Source organism: Mya arenaria, chromosome 3 (genome assembly GCF_026914265.1).
Source record: "Mya arenaria isolate MELC-2E11 chromosome 3, ASM2691426v1".
NCBI lineage: Eukaryota > Metazoa > Mollusca > Bivalvia > Myida > Myidae > Mya > Mya arenaria.
In genome coordinates, this window is record NC_069124.1 from 90,101,151 (window position 1) to 90,125,321 (window position 24,171).

At 36.0% G+C, this 24,171-nt stretch overlaps 1 protein-coding gene across 13 annotated transcripts in view; it reads left to right on the forward strand.

Annotated features, from left to right (window-relative positions):
- Nucleotides 1-24,171, forward strand: part of LOC128229222 (phospholipid-transporting ATPase ID-like) — a 61,874-nt gene that overhangs the window by 32,397 nt on the left and 5,306 nt on the right. For 9 of the 13 annotated variants that reach the window (XM_052940981.1, XM_052940971.1, XM_052940976.1 and 6 more), the window contains 21 exons: nucleotides 1,506-1,619; nucleotides 3,568-3,666; nucleotides 5,717-5,851; nucleotides 6,202-6,272; nucleotides 6,426-6,508; nucleotides 8,625-8,872; nucleotides 9,186-9,421; nucleotides 10,357-10,519; nucleotides 12,102-12,191; nucleotides 12,498-12,660; nucleotides 12,851-12,930; nucleotides 13,108-13,209; nucleotides 13,710-13,829; nucleotides 14,405-14,502; nucleotides 14,983-15,161; nucleotides 16,474-16,648; nucleotides 20,931-21,039; nucleotides 21,213-21,396; nucleotides 21,577-21,800; nucleotides 21,983-22,066; nucleotides 22,438-22,539. In XM_052940981.1, the coding sequence (XP_052796941.1) occupies nucleotides 1,506-1,619; nucleotides 3,568-3,666; nucleotides 5,717-5,851; nucleotides 6,202-6,272; nucleotides 6,426-6,508; nucleotides 8,625-8,872; nucleotides 9,186-9,421; nucleotides 10,357-10,519; nucleotides 12,102-12,191; nucleotides 12,498-12,660; nucleotides 12,851-12,930; nucleotides 13,108-13,209; nucleotides 13,710-13,829; nucleotides 14,405-14,502; nucleotides 14,983-15,161; nucleotides 16,474-16,648; nucleotides 20,931-21,039; nucleotides 21,213-21,396; nucleotides 21,577-21,800; nucleotides 21,983-22,066; nucleotides 22,438-22,539 (2,859 nt within the window). Of the gene's footprint in view, nucleotides 1-64; nucleotides 106-1,049; nucleotides 1,060-1,505; nucleotides 1,620-3,567; nucleotides 3,667-4,497; nucleotides 4,597-5,716; nucleotides 5,852-6,201; nucleotides 6,273-6,425; nucleotides 6,509-8,624; nucleotides 8,873-9,185; nucleotides 9,422-10,356; nucleotides 10,520-12,101; nucleotides 12,192-12,497; nucleotides 12,661-12,850; nucleotides 12,931-13,107; nucleotides 13,210-13,709; nucleotides 13,830-14,404; nucleotides 14,503-14,982; nucleotides 15,162-16,473; nucleotides 16,649-20,930; nucleotides 21,040-21,212; nucleotides 21,397-21,576; nucleotides 21,801-21,982; nucleotides 22,067-22,437; nucleotides 22,540-24,171 lie in introns of those variants that run through there. The other 4 variants (XM_052940982.1, XM_052940983.1, XM_052940984.1 and 1 more) reach the window with 4 other exon arrangements.

Here is a 24,171-nt window from a genome sequence, read left to right on the forward strand (position 1 = left end):
TAAGTACATTCAAGCTAATGACCAGGAATACAATGTTCAGTTCGAGTATGCTGTAAGTACATTCAAGCTAATGACCAGGAATACAATGCTCAGTTTGAGTATGCTGTAAGTACATTCAAGCTAATGACCAGGAATACAATGTTCAGTTCGAGTATGCTGTAAGTACATTCAAGCTAATGACCAGGAATACAATGCTCAGTTCGAGTATGCTGTAAGTACATTCAAGATTATGACCAGGAATACAATGTTCAGTTCGAGTATGCTGTAAGTACATTTAAGATTATAACCAGGAATACAATGTTCAGTTTGAGTATGCTGTAAGTACATTCAAGCTAATGACCAGGAATACAATGTTCAGTTCGAGTATGCTGTAAGTACATTCAAGCTAATGACCAGGAATACAATGTTCAGTTCGAGTATGCTGTAAGTACATTCAAGCTAATGACCAGGAATACAATGTTCAGTTCGAGTATGCTGTAAGTACATTCAAGCTAATGACCAGGAATACAATGTTCAGTTCGAATATGGTGTAAGTACATTCAAGATTATAACCAGGAATACAATGTTCAGTTCGAGTATGCTGTAAGTACATTCAAGATTATAACCAGGAATACAATGTTCAGTTCGAGTATGCTGTAAGTACATTCAAGCTAATGACCAGGAATACAATGTTCAGTTCGAGTATGCTGTAAGTACATTCAAGCTTATGACCAGGAATACAATGTTCAGTTCGAGTATGCTGTAAGTACATTCAAGCTAATGACCAGGAATACAATGTTCAGTTCGAGTATGGTGTAAGTACATTCAAGATTATAACCAGGAATACAATGTTCAGTTTGAGTATGCTGTAAGTACATTCAAGCTAATGACCAGGAATACAATGCTCAGTTCGAGTATGCCGTAAGTACATTCAAGATTATAACCAGGAATACAATGTTCAGTTCAAGTATGCTGTAAGTACATTCAAGATTATAACCAGGAATACAATGTTCAGTTTGAGTATGCTGTAAGTACATTCAAGATTATAACCAGGAATACAATGTTCAGTTTGAGTATGCTGTAAGTACATTCAAGATTATAACCAGGAATACAATGTTCAGTTCGAGTATGCTGTACATACATTCAAGATTATAACCAGGAATACAATGTTCAGTTCGAGTATGCTGTAAGTACATTCAAGATTATAACCAGGAATACAATGCTCAGTTCGAGTATGCTGTAAGTACATTCAAGATTATAACCAGGAATACAATGTTCAGTTCGAGTATGCTGTAAGTACATTCAAGATTATAACCAGGAATACAATGTTCAGTTCGAGTATGCTGTAGGTATATGAGAACTTTATTTAAGATGAAAGTAAGTATTTATAAACCCCTAAACCTTATTGGTGAATTAAATACCAATTTATTTTTTAAACATTAAAGTTTATAAGCAAACCTTTCTCTTTAATGCTGTTCAAACATTAGCCCTAATTATACAAATAGTTTATAAATTATGCATTACAGAACAACTACATCTGCACGTCCAAGTACTCGATCATCACATTCCTGCCCAAGAACCTGTTTGAGCAGTTACAGAGGATTGCCAACGCCTACTTCCTTGGCCTTCTCATATTGCAGGTAATGTTGTGTTGGCCTTTCGTTTCAATGGGGCTTTCATTTCCTTATAAGTTTTTTATAACAAAAGGAAATTAATGTCTGAAATTATTACATTAAACGTTACGACATTTGATGCATATTATTAAACTCTGACAGTAATGCACGTTATTGAATTTCCATTAGTAATGGTTTTAACTGTTGAAATAAACTGTCTGAGCAAACCAACATGCTTGTTATATCACATGTGATGTTTTCAAAATCATGCTAATATTCACAATTAGAAGTAGTATTCTTAGAATATCAGATATCTGAATATCTTGTAAAGGTTGAATGTTAGCCTTACCATGAAACCATTGTTATTTCATTGAATGGAAGTATTATATCAAATGAGTTGCAAGTGTCTTATTGATTGCAGGATTTTTACAATACAGGCCATGGTGAGGTCTGAACAATGGTCGCTGTTCACCTTTAATTTACTAGAAGTATAGCTTAAACATTATATCTGAAGACATTTCAGGAGCATATGGTGCAGTAAGAAGGTTATCTCATGATTTACTGATGATGGATCTGAACCACAGTACATGATATCAACAGCTTATCACAGTGTGCTAGCACAACATCAGTTTTTCCTTCCATGTAGACTCCACAATGCAGCTCATGAGAGGGAAATCACCTGCACTGTGATAATGAAAGATAAAATACCTGTTGAAGCATTGTTTGAATGAGGGGAGGGTTATCACTAACATGCCATCAATAGCTGGCTGCTGCTTCTTGTCTACTGTTCAATGAATGAAGATTGGGAAACATTTCCTCTAATAGCATGCAGAACAGCTGTCTCCAAACGTTATTTAAAACTTATTTTGCTTTCCTGAACCTTACTGCTTTGTACTATGTAAATCAACTAGCTTTGCCACAATTCATGGCATGTGAAAGATTGGAGTTACATATTTGTCACTAGTGGACTCTAAATTATTTAAGTTTACTTGTTTATGACAATATCTGAGAAACAATATGAAAAGAATTCATTTGAACACCCTTTTTAGACAAAAATGGCTTAATCTTTCCATGGGAACTACCCTAAGCCTCAATGAACTCATGAAAACCATGTTATGCTCGTATCTTTGGAAATGGGTGTTTACCTTCTTAGTTGAACTCTCTAAATGTGCCACCTCAAATATCAGGATCCTGAATCGCCTCAGTTTATTGTGTCTCTTTTTGTATCCATTTTTCTTTCTTCATTATAATTAGTCGTCCAGTCTGCATCATTTGAATGTGTTATATGTATTATGTGTGTTTACGGTCAGGTCTGTGCCAATGGGATTGCCAGATAGAGTCTGATTTAATCAATTTGAAAGCTCCTGACAAAAACCACAGCATCAGTTCCATTTAGTTATTTAATTGTTTTTATTAAGTGGGTTGTCCAGCTATTCAAACATGAGAGTCACCTAGTATACAGACAATTTGCGCCAATTGCTCAAATAGTTACCATACTTTTTTGGTCACCTAAACCATTTAGTCGGCGCCAAGCTGTGTCCAGTCTACACAAATGATTGAGAATTTAGATTTATAATCAGTTTTCATTCCATAAAAATGTTAAATTAATTCAATACTTGAGTTTGTGTATTTGATATGAACAGAGAAAGATTGTGATTGTTATTTTGTTAATGATAATGTGTAGGTTTTGTACAAATCTTGATGGTACATGTACTCCCCTGATTTCCCAGAAGTCCAGCATGCAGGTCGTGTTTCACAATGGAGACTTCATCTACCCAGCCATAAACTTTCCAATGTCATATAAGGCATGATAGATAATGATGGAGAAATAATGTTTGCATTGTATGTCAAGCAACCATATCTTGCTATTCAGTATCAATATTTTCCGAGAATGAAAGTAGAACAGTAGTTGTTTTTCTTCTTCAGTTGAATGAGCATGTTTACTGAATGTTTGTATGATTATCTTTTAATGCAGCTGATACCGCAGATTTCTTCCCTGCCGTTCTATACCACGGTAGTACCCCTGGGATTTGTACTTGCCGTAACTGGTATCAAAGATGCAGTTGACGACTTTGTAAGTCTTCAGGGTGTAAAATTACATAACCGCTCCCCACACCCACGTTTCCACAGCTATTTATTTAGTTAAGATTAACATTTTTGTTTGCTTCTAGAGTTATAGCATATTTACAGCTTTTTTGTTTGTAAATGGGATTGTTTTCTTTTCCTCACAAAACCAATGAGATGCACTTCACTGTGTTGTTACATTTTGAAATATATCCAGGAAGTTCAAAGGAGACTGCACAGAGCAGTAAATTTTGTAACTTTTCTTGAATGCATGATTAAAATAAAAAAAAAAAGTATGCCAAAAAGTTTAATTAATACCGGTGAGTGCAAAGCTTACTCTGTGCATCTGATTGGTATTGATTTTCTTTTTCATAGTGCTTTTCCTATTGCTTTACAATGTTTCTAACATTTGAAATTACTTAAAGAGCCTTGTATATTTTTGAAGTAAATTTGTTTTGCTAGGCAAAGAGTTTTATGACAAAAAAATCTCTGATGTAAGATCCTGATTTGATGATAAAAGTGGGATTCAAATTTTAGGAAAGGTTGTTATTCTCAGACTGAACGTTAATAAAAACAAGGTTTTGTATTTTAACCAAACGTTTGCGTATAATCCTGTTATGTAGCCAGCCTGCTTGTAGATAGCATACCTGATCAAATGTAGACAAGTATGTGTTAGTAACACCTTTTTTGCATGAATTTATTTCAGCTATAGAGCTTGCTGTGAAAATCACCCTTCACAAACTAGTGTGTTATTATTGCCATAATTTGTTCCGTTACTTATGATATACCTGAGACCAAATAAGAGTACCTTACTAATGTGTGTGTGATTGCCTCTGGACAGTTGATCCCGGCCATATCTTCACTGTCACCTGTAACGACAGTGATCCCCCTTGTAGCGGTGCTCTCCCTTTCGGCGGTGAAAGACGCCCTTGATGATATTGTAAGTCGGGCAACTCCAGGTAGTATGGGACCCTGCATGAGTCTGCCGCATGGAAATTCCAGTTCAGATCAAGTTTATGACTGTTATGTTGTTTTGATTATATACATGAGTATTCCTTTATGGTCATGGAAAAGGTGAACTTGTATGATTGTGTAACCAAAAAGTGTCGTCAGGGTTATCTAGCTGTCTGTTTTTTACTTGGTTATTCAGGCTTCATGGCTATGAAATATACTTAACAAAGGCATGCTTTCCTGTCAGCAGAAATATGATATTCTTTTAAATGCCATTGGGAGACTGGTGCCTGGGTGTTCTTATTGGAAGTTTTCTCTGCAAGATACTGTTTGTATCTTGTGGAATGAGATTTTTGCAGGTGTTTTTAATGTGTGTTCATGTGTCATAAACACCAGTGCTGGTAGTGCCTGTTTCTCTGCATGCTTGTTTCTCTAACAACACTTTATACCAAATCATTTTGCTGATATTGTCTTTTATGTATTTTGATAACTGTAAATTTGTCTTGTATGGAAGTTGGTAACTGTAGATTTGTCTATACTATAATTATATATTTTAAGCTATAAATTTCTTTAAATTGTTATACCTGATCTTTAAGTACAAAAAAATATATAAAGATTTGTTTCTTAAAGCTGCACTCTCACAGATTGAAAGTTTTAACAACTTTTTTATTTTTTGTCTTGGAACGAGCAGTTTTTTGCGCAATTATCTGAAAACCAGTAATAAAAGACTGATGACAAAAGATTAGATCGCAGATTTTCATATTTCCTCTCCAAAATTGATGTTTTATGCATTTTTCTTAAACCGTTAGTAATAGTTTAAGCCATAACACATTAAATTTGGAATGGAAATATGAAATCTGCGATCTGATCTTTTGTCAACAGTCTTTCATCACTGGTTTGCAGATATTTACGCAAAAATTTGCTAATTCCAAGACAAAAAATAAAAAAGTTGGAAAAACAGTAAAACTGTGAGAGTGCAGCTTTAAAATGATATTCTTTTCTCAGTGATAATAACTTTTTTTCAAATTTAACATGTGGCTAGAAAATTTATAATTTGTTATTAAAGTAATTTGGCTGTGCAATAATTCTAATGTTTGTTCTGTTATCAGCGTCGTCACCGTAGCGATGACCAGGTAAACAACAGGAAGACGCTGCTGCTTCGTGATGGCAAGCTGGTTGAGGAACAATGGCAGAAGGTCGTCGTTGGTGACATTATCAAGATGGAAAACAATCAGTTTGTTGCGGTAAGATTATTCTAACATCTGCAAATAATCTGATATGAAAGTCACTCTGTTAAAGCAGCTTGCCGTTTTCGGAAACATGCAGTATTCAATATGCATGTTTAAATGCTATTACGTGTAAAAAAAAGTGGTCACAATATTGAAAATGTGGCATTATGGATGGTCGGAAATATCCGAAATTGCCATACCAATTATTTTTCCGAGAAAAATGTTAAAGCCAAGTAATAACTTGAATGTAACATATCTACCAATATGTTGGGTTTGTTCCATCTTGCAAGTAATGAATTGGAGCTCTTAGACATGATGATTGATTCAGTGTTGGTGTTGATAGTTGAAGTATTGTGTGTTTGCAGGCAGACCTGTTTTTGTTGTCCACTAGTGAGCCTAACAGTCTCTGCTACATCGAAACAGCTGAACTGGATGGGTAGGTTCAATCTTAATACATTCATCATACTTTAACCATAGAGATTTAACAAGCTAATTTAAAATGCTTATCATATGACAGGATTCATTTATGGCACATTGTAAAAGAGGAATATAAGGCAGCATGTACTAACATTGTGTTGTGTGTTTCCAGTGAGACGAATCTGAAGGTACGTCAGGCGATACCCGAGACGGCAGAGATGAGCGACGACAATGAAAAACTCCATCAGTTTGATGGTGAGTTTCACATAGAGAGTTTTAACTGTCTGTGTAACACATCAATACATCAATGTTTTTATGAGGGTTGTTTAAAAAGTTTGTGGAAAGGCTTGGTATTTTTAAATATGTAAATAGTTAGGTAATGTTGATCTTACTTTACAAAGAGTCACAAATTTCAGATCATTTAGGACACAGATTATGTAGATATGACATATTGTATTCTAGTAAATGTTGCTAAATAAAGTTAGAGTATCGTACAGTGAGCATTTTGTAAATGTTTTGGGTTGTGAAATACTTTAAACACAGTTTGCATGGTACAAACTTCAAAATAAAACATAACTCCCCATAAAATTGATACTTAATTACCTGAATACCTCTTGAAACATTTTTCACAGTTAAAATTTGATAAAAAATGTAGTAAGAATTTTATTGGATTGAGAAACTTGTTGGCAAAAAGAGAAACGTTGAAAACCTTGAATTTGAAGTTAAACACAGAGCAAAAGTCATTGTCATGAACTATTTTGGGGTTTATTTCAAACATTTACCTGTTACACCTAATCATTTTATATTTAATAGGAATCAGTGTGTGTATAAAAATATGACGTGATAAATTGCGTCATAAATGCTAAGTCGGAAAGAAAAAGATAACTACTTTTTTAGATGAAACATAGTAGAGTCTACGCCACTTACAGAGTACTGCCTACGCCACTAACAGAGTACTGCCTTTGGTCTTTTACCTTAGTTTGATGGATAGTTTAGTTTCTGAAAACCTTCCCCAAAACGCCGCCTAATGAATCACTTTCAAAACATTGGTTTGGAAACAATTTGTCGATGTTTCTGAGGAAACTAATTCCCTTATCTCCGGTAATGAAACGCCAATTTAAGCGGCATAGGCTGCCCTTTTTTAGCTCGACTATTTGAAGAATAAGGAGAGCTATACTACTCACCCTGGCGTCGGCGTTGGCAGTGGCGTTGGCGTCGGCGTTGGCGTCACACCTTGGTTAAGGTTTTGCATGTTAGCACCTCTAAGTCATTATCTTAGTGAATACATCAGTTATTGCATTGAAACTTTGGATATGTATTCACAACTATCTTACATACTAAATTAATGAAGTTAGATAACAATTATATGAAAATAATGCAAATAATAGGCCTTTATTATTCGACTTAGAAATTCTGGTTAAGGTTTTGCGTGTAAGCACACATAGGTTAATATCTCAGCAACTACTTGAGGTATTGCATTGATACTTGATACAATGGTGACAGCTCTTGTTTCATTTAAAATTGTGTAGAAAAATAAAAGTTATCTTAGTTTTAAGTCTTCATTTTAAGCATTCCAACATAACATATATGACGTGATCTATCACATGGTATGTATACACACACTGTGAATGTGCATATGTTTTCTCCAAGTATTAAAGGTATAAATTTCATCCAATTCTGGCTTAAAATGAAAGGTTTCTTTCCTCTGGTTAACGTTTAAGGGCATGTTGGCATTTTCACATATAATTGCAATACTTTTCATTTAATTCACTTAATACTTCACACAGTTGTTCAGGACCCTCTCACAATGTGGTTACATAACACCATATAATCCTAAATACAATTTATGGTCCTTGATTGATTTATGATCTTAGAATAAAGTTTATGAGCACATTGTGTAAGGTTAAAGAAATAAGGGAAAGTTGGAATTTTCAATAATAACCTCTATACCCTACTTAATACTTCACACAGTTGTTTAAGACCATCACACAAATTGGTTACATAACTCCATACTATCCTGACAAATTATGACAATTAAGTTGGGTTAAGGTTTTAGGGCATATTCACCGATAACTCTGTAACTATTTATTCAATGGCCTTCATACTTCACACAGTTGTTCAAGGCCATCACATAAATTGGGTTACATTTTTTCAAACTTTCTTTTCTTAATTATTTCTGACAGGCTCATATACATTAATGCATTAAATTCTTAGATAAAGCGGTATAGTTGGTGCTATCCTATGACAGCTCTTGATTTTTAACTTTAAGAAAGTGAATATTGTGAACGGAGTATGAAATGAAACTCAGCTTCATTTTTTTAGGCATTTTCTTGTGTCTGTAAATTATGCCAGTGTCTTGACTCTATTACAGCTGAGATAGTGTGTGAAGCGCCCAACAACCGTCTGCCAAAGTTTGAAGGGAAGATGACATGGTGTGGAGAGAGCCATTCCCTTGACAACGACAAAATCCTGTTGCGTGGCTGTGTGCTCCGGAATACCCAATGGTGCTATGGCCTCGTCATCTTCTCTGGACACGAGACCAAACTGATGATGAACTGTGGGAAGAGTGTGTTCAAGAGGACGAATATTGACCGCCTGATGAACACTCTCATTATTGGGGTTAGTGCTTTGTGGCACCTTTAGTTCTTCAAGCAAATTTAAGATACTTTTTTTCCTTTTTGAGGCCAATTACTCATTTTTTTCCCTGTAACATGTGTGGAATGGGGTTGAGCATACCCAAACAGTACTTACAAAACTGGGAAAGAAAAAGCATTATATGTATAAAATTATTTTTAATGAATTATTTCTATCTAATCATGATATATAATTACTCAATCCATATTAGATATCTGATACCTAAATATGTGATATTGGTTGTCTGGTAAGCATGAGACACTGGATTTATGATTACACTTTCCCACTCTGTTTTCAGATATTCATGTATCTGCTTAGCATGTGCCTAATATGTACAGTGGCATCAGGCATCTTCGAGTCTGCGATCAATCACAACTTCCAGGATTACCTCCCCTGGGAGAGCTTTGTTCCAGGGACAAGCCAGGGGACAAAGGAGGGGTCTGTGGAGGAAGGGGCCACTGTCATCTCGTTGCTTGTATTCTTCTCTTATATCATCATCCTGAACACTGTCGTGCCTATATCTCTATATGTCAGGTAGGAAGGCCACACCATAAATAAGACCCATGTCATGTTTTACAATCTGGTGGTCTGCCAAGCAACAACATTTCTAGTTTTTCTAGTCTCGAACACAATCAGATTCTTTGATTTATTCCAAATGTTGTGATGTAGACATTATCCCATATCACAGTGTCATGTAATCTTGACATACACAACAGCAAACAAATAAAAATATTTTGAAGTAGATCGAAATCAATTTATGTGTATGGCTTCAAAAACTCCAATTACAAGCTTGTGTAAGGTATACTAGGGTTTTAGCATGTCTCCCTAAAGGGCAGGGTGCTGCAGAAAAGGGACACGGTTCTAAGGATGAATAGGACACGTTGTCTTGGGCTATGAAGAACTTAAAGATTGTATAAAAAATAGAAATGTAGTTAGTGGTTTTAACTGCCAGGTATATCAAATGTGTAAATGTATATGTATATGATAAGATTTAAAAATAGAGAGGAAATATTTTATTAACTAAGCCTTCAATGAAGGCAGAAAGGTACACGTTTGTCTCATAAGGGTAGCAGGGGGATACACAAAAACACCATGGTACCTCCCTTTAATTGTCTAGCTAAAACCCAAATAAGCTGACTGCATGTGCTACATAAGGTTCATTAATGTGGATGTACACATCATTGGGCTATCAATACATAAAAGTGCAATTCTTTCAGAATAGATTGACAAAATGTTTGTAAAAAACATATTAATAACATTATATGATTTCCTAGCTGTTGCCTAAGTTAGATTATTTAGAAACAGCTGTTATTTTGTAGCTGCTTTTATCAATAATATTTTGTGTCACAGTAAATCAGGCATAAACCGTGTTTATAATGATTGTTTTCCAACATGTACTCAAAAATTTATAATTATACTGATATTAGGTTGATAAATATCGAAGTTTCAACAGCATGTATGGTTTTCAGTGTGGAGATAATCCGTATGGGTAATAGTCTGCTGATTAACTGGGATGGGAAAATGTACTATGCACCCAAGGATGACCCAGCAAAGGCCCGCAGTACCGCTCTGAATGAGGAGCTTGGCCAGATAGAGTATGTGTTCTCAGACAAGACTGGGACCCTCACTCAGGTATGACCCCAGACCAGGCCTTCTTAAAGTTTGAAATCTTTCACACAAAAAAACCAAAAGACACATGCTGGTTCTAAAGTCCAGTTATAGAAATGTACGAAGAATTCAGTCACATATGATTTTATATGAGAATCTTAGCGAGTTTCAGCAGCGTTTCTAACAAGGAACGCTGCAATTGTAATTTATTGCAAAATTTCTGTCATCAATCATCGATTGTTTAAATATCTTAAAAAAATGAAATAAATGACCAGACTGTTTAAAGATGTCCATTTAAAGATAAAAACAAACCACACATAGTTACATGCACGCACAAACTCACACACACACTCAAGCACATACACACACACACCCAAAGAAAAAAACCAGTTTTGATACTGATTGCCAAAAAAAATCAAAAGTAGACAAGCGATAAAGCCATTAAATGCAATCAAATGAATGTATGTATATGGAAAAAATATACAAAAATATTTCAAAAATATAATTACACTAAAACAGGTACATGTACTATCTGTACAGTAGCTTAGTTGTAAGATTGATGTTTCTACCTATGATCAAATCATCTAAATTAAAAATCAAATGATACAAACTCTTGATAAAAATATCTTTGCAATATTCCTTCATATATAAATGTTATACAGAATATATCTTTTTCACAGCTTTTTACAGAAGACTGAGTTCTGATCCATCTGACACATGTAGATTGTGCAGAAACTTCATGTACAATTACTTCAAATACTCATTTATGTGATTTCAATCTTAGAAATATTTCAACAAATTTGTAAAATCAATACAATTGTTTTGCGAACAAAGTCTTGCCATTTGAACAAAAACGATTGGACAATTCACAGGTGACCTTAAACATAACTGTGAGCTGTCAGGCATACTAAGGGAAGTGGAAAAACATGTAGAACTCCTTTTTTAAGTCAATATTAATTGAACTTTGTTTGTACTTGGTTGCAATTTACATAAAATAGAAGAACCACATATAGAAGTTTACCAGCATAATTTAAAACCGGATTTTCTCAATAATTACTTTGACAACCTCGTACCCCTTTCTTCAGGCATCCTCACATATGTTGATTATAGCTCTCAGTAGCAAAAGTGTGAAAATTGTTTACATGAGAAAAAGAGGGCAACTTTGACATCTCTTTGATGTAAAAGCAAGTCAATGAACACTAGACGTTATCGCCCTCAAGGATGTCTCCTTGTATTTAGGGATGTGGTATGACAAACATTGTTTGTTTCTAATCATTTTTTACTGACTTAACTGTTTTGGACCGAAATTGAAAACAAATGAACAAAAATAAGTCTGGCAAAGTCAAACTCCCAAACCGGCAGATTGTCAGTTTTTAGAAGCCTTGCTCCGGACTGTATGTTACATAAATTATGCTATATCAGTGATCCATGATCTGATGTTTTTGAAATTATATTGTGGAGATCACCAATTACTATTATCAACATTAATAATATAACACTCAAAAGAAATCAAAATACTCATCTTAATATTTGCGTTTATTTGAACCATCAATTTGTTTGTCTGTAATACAGCATGTTTAGTATACTAATAATAATGTATTTTCAGAACATAATGGAGTTCAAGAAGGCATCTATAAATGGGAAAGCCTTTGGCGATTACCTTGACAAGGAGGGAAACCCCATGGACATCACAGACGTAAGTCGACCTGTGTTGTGTATGTATTCTATTCAGATATCAACCATGGACCTCTAGGATTGGTTGGTCGATACATTTCTTGATATAAAATAAAAAAAAAAATGTTTCTAAAAAGTTCAATTGAAAAAAATATTTTAAGAATGAAGATTTTATCATTTACATGTATCAGAAAAACTAAATGTTTTGACACAAATGATAAACCTCCGTTGAGTATCTTTAATAAATTTTGTAAGTTTCTGGAATAAAAGAACATGATTTATTTAGTGGCTAAATGGTGACAAGTTTGCTTTGTATGTATTTTTGCAGGCAACACCCACTGTTGACCTGTCCTGGAACCCTATTGCGGAGGAGAACTTCGAGTTCTATGATGAACGTGTTGTTCAGGAGATCAGGGGAGGCAACAAGCATATGCACGAGTTCTTTAAGCTGCTCTCCCTTTGTCATACTGTCATGCCAGACAACACTGATGGTAAATAATGACTGGTGTTAGGAATATAACTGTATAAGCCATTTACAATACTGAATGTCAAAATGGAGTATTTTTATCTTTGTAATTTGTGTTAGGAAATATTTATAAATTACATTCATATTGGTAATAGAAAAATTCTTGATTTTCACATGACACTGAGATAAAGAGTTGTACATGCTGTCCTCTACAGGCAAGCTGGTCTACCAGGCCCAGTCACCAGATGAGGGGGCTCTTGTGTCAGCTGCAAGGAACTTTGGCTTTGCTTTCAAGGTATACCTATAATACGTATAAATATGATTATTACCCTCATTATTGTTTTATGTGTAGTGTCCACTTATTTCTGTAAGTGCTCGCGATGAGATTCTTTCTGGTTGCTATTTGATATGTGAACACTAAAGAATGTATCAAATTGATAGCTGTAAATTTGTACAAAATCATTGTTTCCAGTCCCGGACATCAAACTCAATCACCATTGAGGTGCAGGGCACCGAAGAGACCTATGACCTTCTGGCCATTCTTGACTTTGACAATGTCCGCAAGAGAATGTCGGTAGGAACATAGAAAAGTCTTGCTTATTATAGTTATCACTGCAAATATTAATGATTCTTTTATTAATTATAATTAATAATAAAACTACATTTGAAATAAATCTTATCGTTTTTGGTCCAAATATTTTTTTTACTATGTTCTAGAACAATTTTGTATTGGCTTTTGTTGTCAGATATTTTGACTTGGTAGATTTCTTATACACATGCATGGTTATTTTGTGATTTTTATAGCCGTATTCGGTAATGTTCATAATGGCATAAATTATATTTTTTTCTCAATTTTCACCCAAAAGATCCCAATTTTCGAATAAAATCCCAATCAAAAGTTTTTGCGGGGATTTATCTCTTCAGGGTGTTAACTTAGTCTTAATATGCAAATAAAAACAAAAACCCAAACAAAAAACCCTGACATGATCTTCAGTTTATTTTTTATCAGCATTTTTTAGGTGACATAGATGTTGTTGACAATAAAGACAGTTATGTGTATCTCCCATGTGTTAGGTGATAGTACGTCGTGAGGGTAAAGTGAAGCTGTGGTGTAAGGGGGCAGACTCAGTGATCTATGAGCGGCTGGACCCGGCTTGTCACAACCTGCAGGAGCTTACCACACACCATCTCAATGTGAGTATCACACACTTCCCACCCTGTGTCAACATGATTTTTCCAACATGCCTTTAGAATAGCAAACAAAGTTGAAATCTTTAGGATTGTGTTTGGCATTCCACTTCTAGTGTAATTTGTCCTTCATGTATGATATTGGAACAGACAGCACAAATTGCTATGTGCACCTGAAGGGGATCGAACCCACAACCTATTGCTCTGCAGGTGGACACTCTACACATGGATATAAAAGCTAGCTACATAGCGAGACAGTACAAATGTGGCTATAATTATCAATATCGAATACCAGGTTACACTCCCCTGTCCATTTTTTTTAAATTGTCCTTTAATTTTGTAGATGAAGGTGAATTTGCAATGACCTTGAGACTTATCATACAACATGAGGTATTTTTGTTGGGGAGTCAAATGTAATAGACCGCACTAATTGCTATATGCAACTGTCCAGGATCAAACCCACAGTGTCTTGCTCTTCAGGCATACACTCTTCTATAGTATTACTATTTCAGTACCTTTACACTGTTTAAATTTCTAAGATCTGATTGCAATGATTGAATGCTGTTTTACCTGCAATGCAGGAGTTTGCCACAGTGGGTTTACGCACATTGTGTCTGGCTGTCAAGGACATCCCAGACTCTGAATATGCGGCATGGAGTAAAAAGTATAAGGAAGCCAGGTAACCATGCTTATGAAGGATAAAGAATTCATGACTTTTGTGTGTTTTTTAATAACCTGACTCCATAGATTTTAATGGAGAAAATGTATTACTCAATTTTTTATGGTGTTATTATGTAGTGTGAAGTTGTGTACCATGTTAACCCAAAACTGCTGTAATTTCTTTTAATTTTAGCATTTTTGTTGTATTGCAATAGCCTTAGTGTCTTCAGCCTTCAGAGGCTTGTAAAAGCTTTAACCTTAGCCATAACTCAATAACTGTTAAAGAAACTTGGTACACATGTTACAAAAGATAATATGCACATGGGCAAAAACTCTTGTTTGATTAGAATTGAGTTATGCCCCTTGTTTAACTAAAAGAATACATACAAGCGTTGGCTTTTATTCAAGATGCTCTTGTTATAGGGAAGGTTCAAAAACTCTGTACAGATAGTCTTATATTTTGATGAAACTTATTGTAGCTATTTGTGTTTATTAACAGTCTGGCAATGGAAAACCGTGATGACAAGGTTGATGCAGTGTATGAGGAGATAGAGCAGAACATGAGGTTGTTAGGGGCAACGGCCATCGAGGACAAACTGCAGGACGGGGTCCCAGAAGCCATTGCCAACCTTGCGAATGCTGGCATCAAGATCTGGGTCCTCACTGGAGATAAACAAGGTAGCCAGATCAGCTTGCTTATATTGAATTTAATTATTTCTGTAGGGTAACTGTTATGCTTTTTTTGTTAGTGATATACTTTGAGATTTAATAAAAAAATCATATTGCTTATCAATTACTCAATAGCTAGATGCAAAGAGATCCAAACTAAATTCATGAAATTCAAGAAATATAATGAGCTAGCCATTGTTACTTAATTACCCACATACTATATTTTTACTGCCCTCTTTTAAAAAAATAAGAGCTTATAGGTTTACAAATGTCAATATGTTAGTCAATAGGAAGATCATAATACAATGACAACTATAATTAAACATGTCTTGTTTGCATGAAAACAGTTTGACCCAGGACCATGAAATTGGTTGGTTCCCTTGATCAGTAAATGACCCCTATTGTTTTTGAGGTCAAAGGTCACGGTCATGGTCAACACTTAGCAAAACATTGTCTGTACAATAACTTAACAACGGTTTGACGTAGGTCCATGACAATGAAGTGGTAGGTTGCCCTTGACTAGTAAATGACCCCCTATTGTTTTAAAGGTCTGTAAGTCAAATATGAAAGTCAGTCTTAGGAAAACTCAGTCTCCAAACTTAAAAACAGTTAAACCTTGAAACTTAAGTATTACATTGTCCTTGACGAGTTGATGACACATATTGCTTTTTAGGTCAGTCTATGAAAAATCAAGGTCACAGTCCACATGGAACTTAAGTGATAAGTTGCTCTTGACCAGTAAATGACCTCTATTGTTTCTGAGGTCAGTGAGTCAAAGTCAAGGTCAAAATTTCTTATGGAAAAAAATCACCATAACTTTGACCTAGGACCATGACACTTCACTGGTAGTATGCCCTTTACTAGTAGATGAATCCTTATGTTTTATAGGTTAGTTGGTCAATGGTCAAATTCATGGTCGACATTCTTGTTAAAACTTTATCTGAGCATTAACTTGAGAATGGTTTGACCTAGGACCATGAAACCTAAGCAGTAAGTTGCCCTTGACCTGTCCATGACCTTTATTGTTTTTTGAGGTAGTAGTTTATAGTTTGAAATGTTTGTTTGCACTTTCATAAAAAACTTTGAGTGACCATTAAAATCACTGCGTTTATTCAATTGTCCACATGTTTCTGACAAAGAGACACTTAGAGAGCATGATTGCTCTTCCTTAATTTGTTGCTAATTTGAAATTATTTCTACAGGTTTTCAAACTTGTAGACAGCCTTGACATTTTACCATTCATAGATAGGATGCAGTATAGGAGACTTACTGGTACTAAAAAAGTTTACAGGAGTCATATCATTTCAACATTGCAATTCAGAGACGGCAATCAACATTGGCTACTCGTGTCACCTGCTGACTGACGAAATGGAGGAGGTGTTCATTATTGATGAGGATGATTTTGATAAAGTACGGGACCAGATTGATAAGGCCATCTCTGACATCAATGGGTACAAGAGCGGCAAGCGAGGCAATGACCAAGTGGACCAGGTCACGTAAGTACCCAGTGGACATACACTTATATTCTGCCTCTATTACAACAATGTGCACAATTTTCTGATGTAATGAGACATAATCTTTCTCACTTAATAACTTCTATCATAGTGTCTAGATTGTTTGGTTATTGTTTTATTTTGTCAATTTGTTCGAATCAAGTTAAACCATGTATGTCTTAGATAATGGCTGGCATGAAAACCTCTGGGCTAGTCACGTCATGGTTTAAAAATCTAGACTTACAAATACAATTTATATTGTGTTGCAAATAAGTTACCAGTATTTGCATTCCAAATTAAATGTTGGCGTCAGGTTAAAGTTTTAGGGCAAGTTGGGATTTTCACTTATAAGTCCAATACCCTTCATTCAGTTGACTTAATACTTCACACAGTTGTTCAGTGCCATCATATAATGAGGTTAGATAACTCTCTATTATCTTTTATACACATTATGGCCCCTGATTGACTATAGAACTTAGGTTAAAGTTTTAGGGCAGGTTGGGATATTTGTTTATAACTTCTATACCCTTCATTCAATTGACTTAATACTTCACACAGTTGTTCAGGACCATCACACAATGAGATTACATAATTGCATATTATTCTTAATACAAGAAAAGGCCCCTGATTGACTTAGGATCTAAGGTTAAAGTTTTTGGGCAAGTTGGGATTTTAATAAAAAAAACTTCTATACCCTTCATTCAATGCACTTAATACTTTACACAATTAATATCGACTATTTTACAATAAGATCACATAACTCCATTTTAACCCTAAAGTTTTATTATGCCCCCGAAGGTGGGCATATTAAAATCGCACCGTCCGTCCGTCTTTCTGTCCGTCCGTCCGGCTCTGTAACTTTCCCTTGTATGGACAGATTTTAAAATAACTTGCCACATGTGTTCCACATACCAAGACAACGTGTCGCTGGCAAGACCCGTGTCCCTACCTCAAAGGTCAAGGTCGCACTTAGTGTTTATTCACAATGGAGTGCTGCATATAAGGACATAGAGTGTAGGTTGTCGTGTCCAGGCTGTAACTTTCTCTTGTATGGACGGATTTTAAAATAACTTGCCACATGTGTTCCACATACCAAGACGACGTGTCGTGTGCAAGACCCGTGTCCCTACCTCAAAGGTCAAGGTCACACTTAGTGTTTATTCACAATGGAGTGCTGCATATAAGAACATAGAGTATAGGTTGCCGTGTCCGGGCTATAACTTTCCCTTGTATGGACAGGTTTTAAAATAACTTGCCACATGTGTTCCACATACCAAGACGACGTGACGCTGGCAAGACCCGTGTTCCTACCTCAAAGGTCAAGGTTACACTTAGTGTTTATTCACAATGGAGTGCTGCATATTAGGACATAGAGTATAGGTTGTCGTGTCCGGGCTGTAACTTTCTCTTGTATAGACAAATTTTAAAATAACTTGGCCCATGTGTTCCACATACCAAGACGAAGTGTCACGTGCAAGACCCAGGTCCCTACCTCAAAGGTCAAGGTCACACTTAGTGTTTATTCACAATGGAGTGCTGCATATAAGGACATAGAGTATAGGTTGTTGTGTCCGGGCTATAACTTTCCCTTGTATGGACAGATTTTAAAATAACTTGTTACATGTGTTCCACATACCAAGACGATGTGTCGTGTGCAAGACCTGTGTCCCTACCTCTAAGGTCAAGGTCACACTTAAATGTTTATTCACAATGGAGTGCTGCATATAAGGACATAGAGTATAGGTTGCCGTGTCCGGGCTGTAACTTTCCCTTGTATGGACAGATTTTAAAATTACTTGCTACATGTGTTCCACATACCAAGACAATGTGTCGTGTGCAAGACCTGTGTCCCTACCTCTAAGGTCAAGGTCACACTTAGGTGTTTATTCACAATGGAGTGCTGAATATTAGGACATAGAGTATAGGTTGCCATGTCTGGGCTGTAACTTTCTCCTGTATGGACAGATTTTAAAATAACTTGCCACATGTGTTCCACATACCAAGACGGCGTGTCGCTTGCAAGACCCTTGTCCCTACCTCAAAGGTCAAGGTCACACTTAGGTGTTTATTCACAATGGAGTGCTGCATATATAAGGACATAGAGTATAGGTTGTCGTGTCCGGGCTGTAACTTTCCCTTGTATGGACAGATTTAAAAATGACTTGCCACATGTGTTTGACATACCAAGACGACGTGTCGTGTGCAAGACCCGTGTCCCTACCTCTAAGGTCAAGGTTACACTTAGGTGTTTATTCATAATGGAGTGCTGCATATTAGGACATAGAGTATAGGTTGTCGTGTCTGGGCTGTAACTGTCCCTTGTATGGACAGATTTTAAAATAACTTGCCACATGTGTTCCACATACCATGACGACGTGTCGTGTGCAAGACCCGTGTCCCTACCACTAAGGTCAAGGTCACACTTAGGTGTTTATTCACAATGGAGTGCTGCATGTATAAGGACATAGAGTATATGTTGTTGTGTCCGAGCTATAACATTCTCTTGTATGGACAGATTTTAAAATGACTTGCCACATGTGTTCGACATACCAAGACGACGTGTCGTGTGCAAGACCCATGTCCCTACCTCTAAGTTCAAGGTCACACTTAGTGTTTATTCACAATGGAATGCTGCATATAAGGACACAGAGTATAGGTTGTTGTGTCCGGGTTGTAACTTTCTCTTGTATGAAAAGATTTTAAAATAACTTGCCACATGTGTTTGACATACCAAGACGACGTGTCGCGTACAAGACCCATGTCCCTACCTCTAAGGTGAAAGATACACTAAGTGTTTATTCATAAGGGAATTCTGAATATAAGAACATAACAGTGTAGGTTGTCAAGTATGGGTGGTATTTTTTTATGTTCAGAGGCAATTTAAAATAACTTGCCATATGTATTTGACACGTAAAGGCAAGATCAACTTTTCATGTACTGACCTTGTTCATAGGTCAATGTCACATTCGGGGGCATTCGTCACATACTGTGACAGCTCTTGTTTTAATTTCTTTTGACAGGCACATTTTTATATTTTTAAGCACATTTTCATGAAGGGAAAACTAGTTATTTGAATGACTTGCGTCATTGTCTGGGCAGGATGGTGGGAGGACAGCGTCAAAGTCACCTTATGTTAGCTAGGTATGACATAAAGAGACCAAACTTGGTATATACGAAGAGTTTATGGACAACTTAAATGGGAATGCATTTGAGGCCACCAGGATCAAGGTCAAGGTCAAATTTACCATGAATATAGAAAGGGTTGGTATTGATAAATTAAGTAAGGGTCTACATATTGTGACCAAACTTGGCATATAGGAAGAATTTATAGAGACCTTTCCTGAGATTGTGTTTTGGGCCCCGACAGTTATGGACTAGGTCAAAGTTACTGTTGCTAAAAATAAAAATATGGTTAGTAATGAATAACTCATGTAAGGGTTGACATAGTATGATCAAACTTGGTATATAGGACAAGTTTATGCAGAGCTTTCTTCTGATTGCCTTTTGGCCTCCTAGGGTCAAGGTTACTGTTACTCAAAATACTGTATGGTACTAAATGACTTAAGTTATGGTTGACATACTGTGGAAATATTAATTACATTAAACCCTAGTAATTTATCTTAAGTTATCAGGCCAAAATAGATCATATTGACTTACTATGCTCCGTTTTCAAATCAATTTTGAATTCAAAAATCAAAAGTTACTGCTGTCCCATTGGTTAAAAAATGATCTCAATCATTATTGATAATTTTTAATTATGAATTTCGACATCCTTGTATCATGTTGACATAGTATGACCAAACTTGGTATATAGGACAAGTTTATGCAGAGCTTTCATTTGATTGCCTTTTGGCCTCCTAGGGTCAAGGTTACTGTAACTAAAAATACTGTTTGGTACTGAATAACTTTAGTTATGGTTGACATACTGTGACCAAACTTGATAGGTAGTAAGAGTTTATAGAGGACTTCCATGGGATTGTGTTTGGGGCCCTTAGGATCAAGGTCACTGTTACAAAGAATAGAGGAAAGCAGTTGAAACTGAATCTATTCTGTCAATCATTAAAAACCCTGTTTGTTTTTACATCACGATTCTTGTTCACTTTTTAATTTTATTTTTTTATTACTTTTGACAGGCATATATTACATCCTTTGTACTCACTTCTAAGTCAAAGCGGCAGTCTAGCGTGCTGTCTTACAACAGCTCTTGTTTATTGCACTACTAACTTAATATTGTTTCAAATTGATTAAAAATTTAATTATTATATTTTTGTTTCCACTTTTTCAGATTTGAGAATGGTCTTACACCGTCAGGGGCTCAGTACATGAAGTCAGATGAGAGCACCAGCGTTGTGGGAGAATCTGAGTTTGCACTTGTCATCAGTGGTCACAGTCTGGTAAATCTCAAGTGATCAGGATAGTAATGCTGGCCAAGCACTGAAATGAACTTTTTATGCCTTTTTAATAGAACGAAATTTGATTTAGTCTTGAATGATAAGGTAAGATTGGCTTAAAGGCCAATTTTTTACTGGTAATTTTGACCTCTTTTTATGTATGATTTGGGTTGTAGGCTCACTGCCTGAAGCCAGAGCTGGAGATGGGACTGCTTGAGCTGGGTTGCCTGTGTAAGGCTGTCATCTGCTGTCGTGTGACCCCCTTGCAGAAGGCACTAGTGGTTGATCTTGTCAAACGCAACAAACAGTCCATAACTCTCGCCATCGGAGATGGGGCAAATGATGTTAGCATGATAAAAAGTAAGCCCAGTATCATTGGAAAAATTGTTGATATATGCTGAAGAAAATGCATACTTATTAGGCATAAAGAAGTAATCTTGCTTTAAATCACTGCTAAAAAATGTTAATATACCGGTACATGCAAGTATAATTCTACAAAAAAACTTTCATTATATTTATGGCAATTATATTGGTTTTTAGCGGCCCACATTGGTGTTGGTATCTCTGGACAGGAGGGTATGCAGGCAGTGCTCTCCAGTGACTTCTCCTTCTCCCAGTTCCGCTACCTCGAGAGGCTTCTCCTTGTCCACGGGCGATGGTCCTACCTCCGCATGTGCAAGTTCCTTAAGTACTTCTTCTACAAAAACTTTGCCTTCACCCTTTGCCACTTCTGGTACGCCTTCTTCTGTGGGTTTTCTGCCCAGGTAAGGTCTATGTTATATGTATTGTAGTTAAATATTTAATAATGTACTTTAATAAAATTGTTCTTTGATCTTAACATCAATATAATTTATATTTCATGTTATGTTTTAAGTGTTACAAGAAAAAATCAGATAGATTAATACTATGGGATTTAGTATTTAGAAGGTATGCATTTCTATTTCAGACATTGTTTGACCCTTACTTCATCTCCTTCTACAACGTCATGTACACTTCCTTCCCTGTTCTAATAATGGGCATCTTTGACCAGGTAAATACACAGAAAAAAGCCTCTTATGGATTATTGGCATGGTTGTCAGTTATGACAACTTTGAAGTCTACTAATATCAATTTAAAGAACCAAATAGTATTGATGTATTATGCAAGTATTAAGTTTTGGGTTCAATAAGTGTTGATAAGGTTAAATAATGATCTTAACTTTAAACCAAAGAAAACCAAAGAAAAACAAAGCAATATATATATAGAAGATTTCATTCATAATGCTGTTGATTAATAATGCTGATACAGTTGAACTCCTTAATGTACGGGTGTACATGATAACAGAAATGATTTTACTGTAGAATATATTCAAAAGACAAAGTTAAAGATGTATGTGTTAAAATTTGTGTGAATGTTTTACAGGATGTGGATGACTATTACTCCACAAAGTACCCCAAGCTCTACTACCCTGGGCTGGTCAACAGTCTGTTCAACAAGAAGGTGTTTGCTTTAAGTGTGACAGAGGTGAGACATTTACCCCACTTCCCCACACTCCAGATGCATTTATGATTATTTCAAAATTCATTTTTCCATACACATATGACTTTTCAAGTTGTGATCGGATGTAATAGGTTAATAAAAATAACAAGCAAATGTACTACCAAACAGTCTGAAATGAAGTAAACATTCAAGAAATAAACATTCAAGAAATTGTATCAATCTATGTTGGAAATAAGAAAGTTTTAAAATATTGAATAAGCTCAGAGAAGTAATTCAAGCACATTGTATTTTATAATATACCAATTGTAAATCAACTAACTATACCTATTACAATATATGATTGTCCATATTCCACTCCCAATATGGCCGTATTTCATTTCAATATGGCATTATTCTAATGGCCGTATTTCACTCCAATATATCTGTATTCCACTCCAAAAAGGGCCACATTTCACTTCAATATGGCCGTATTCCGCTCCAAATATGGCCGTATTCCACTCCAATATAGCCGTATTCCATTCCAATATGGCCGTATTTCACTCCAATATGGCTGTATTCCACTCCCAATATGACCATATTCCATTTCAATATGGCCGTATTCTATGCTCCACTCAAATAGGGCTGTATTCAATTCCAATATGGCCGTATTCCGCTCCAATATAGCCGTATTCCGTTCCAATATGACCATATTCCATTCCAATATGGCCGTATTCCATTCCAATATGACCGTATTCCATTCCAGTATGGCCATATTCCATTCCAGTATGGCAGTGTTCCACTCCAGTATGGCCGTATTCCACTCCAGTATGGCCGAATTCCAATCCAATATTGCCGTGTTCCAGTACAATATGGCCATATCCCAATCCAATATTGCCCTGTTCCAATACAATATGGCCGTATTCCAATCCAATATTGCCGTGTTCCAATACAATATGGCCATGTTCCAATCCAATATAGCCGTGTTCCAATACAATATGGCCGTATTCCAATCCAATATTGCCGTGTTCCAATCCAATATGGCCGTATTCCAATCCAATATTGCCGTGTTCCAATCCAATATGGCCGTATTCCAATCCAATATGGCCGTATTCCAATCCAATATTGCCGTGTTCCAATCCAATATTGCCGTGTTCCAATCCAATATGGCCTTATTCCAATCCAATATTGCCGTATTCCAATCCAATATTGCCGTGTTCCAATCCAATATTGCCATGTTCCAATACAATATTGCCGTATTCCAATCCAATATGGCCGTATTCCAATCCAATATTGCCGTGTTCCAATCCAATATTGCCGTGTTCCAATCCAATATTGCCGTATTCCAATACAATATGGCCATATTCCAATCCAATATTGCCGTGTTCCAATCCAATATTGCCATGTTCCAATACAATATGGCCATGTTCCAATCCAATATTGCCGTGTTCCAATACAATATGGCCGTATTCCAATCCAATATTGCCGTGTTCCAATCCAATATTGCCGTGTTCCAATACAATATGGCCATATTCCAATTCAATATGGCCGTGTTCCAATCCAATATGGCCGTATTCCAATCCAATATTGCCGTATTCCAATCCAATATGGCCGTATTCCAATCCAATATTGCCGTGTTCAATCCAATATTGCCGTGTTCCAATACAAAATGGCCGTATT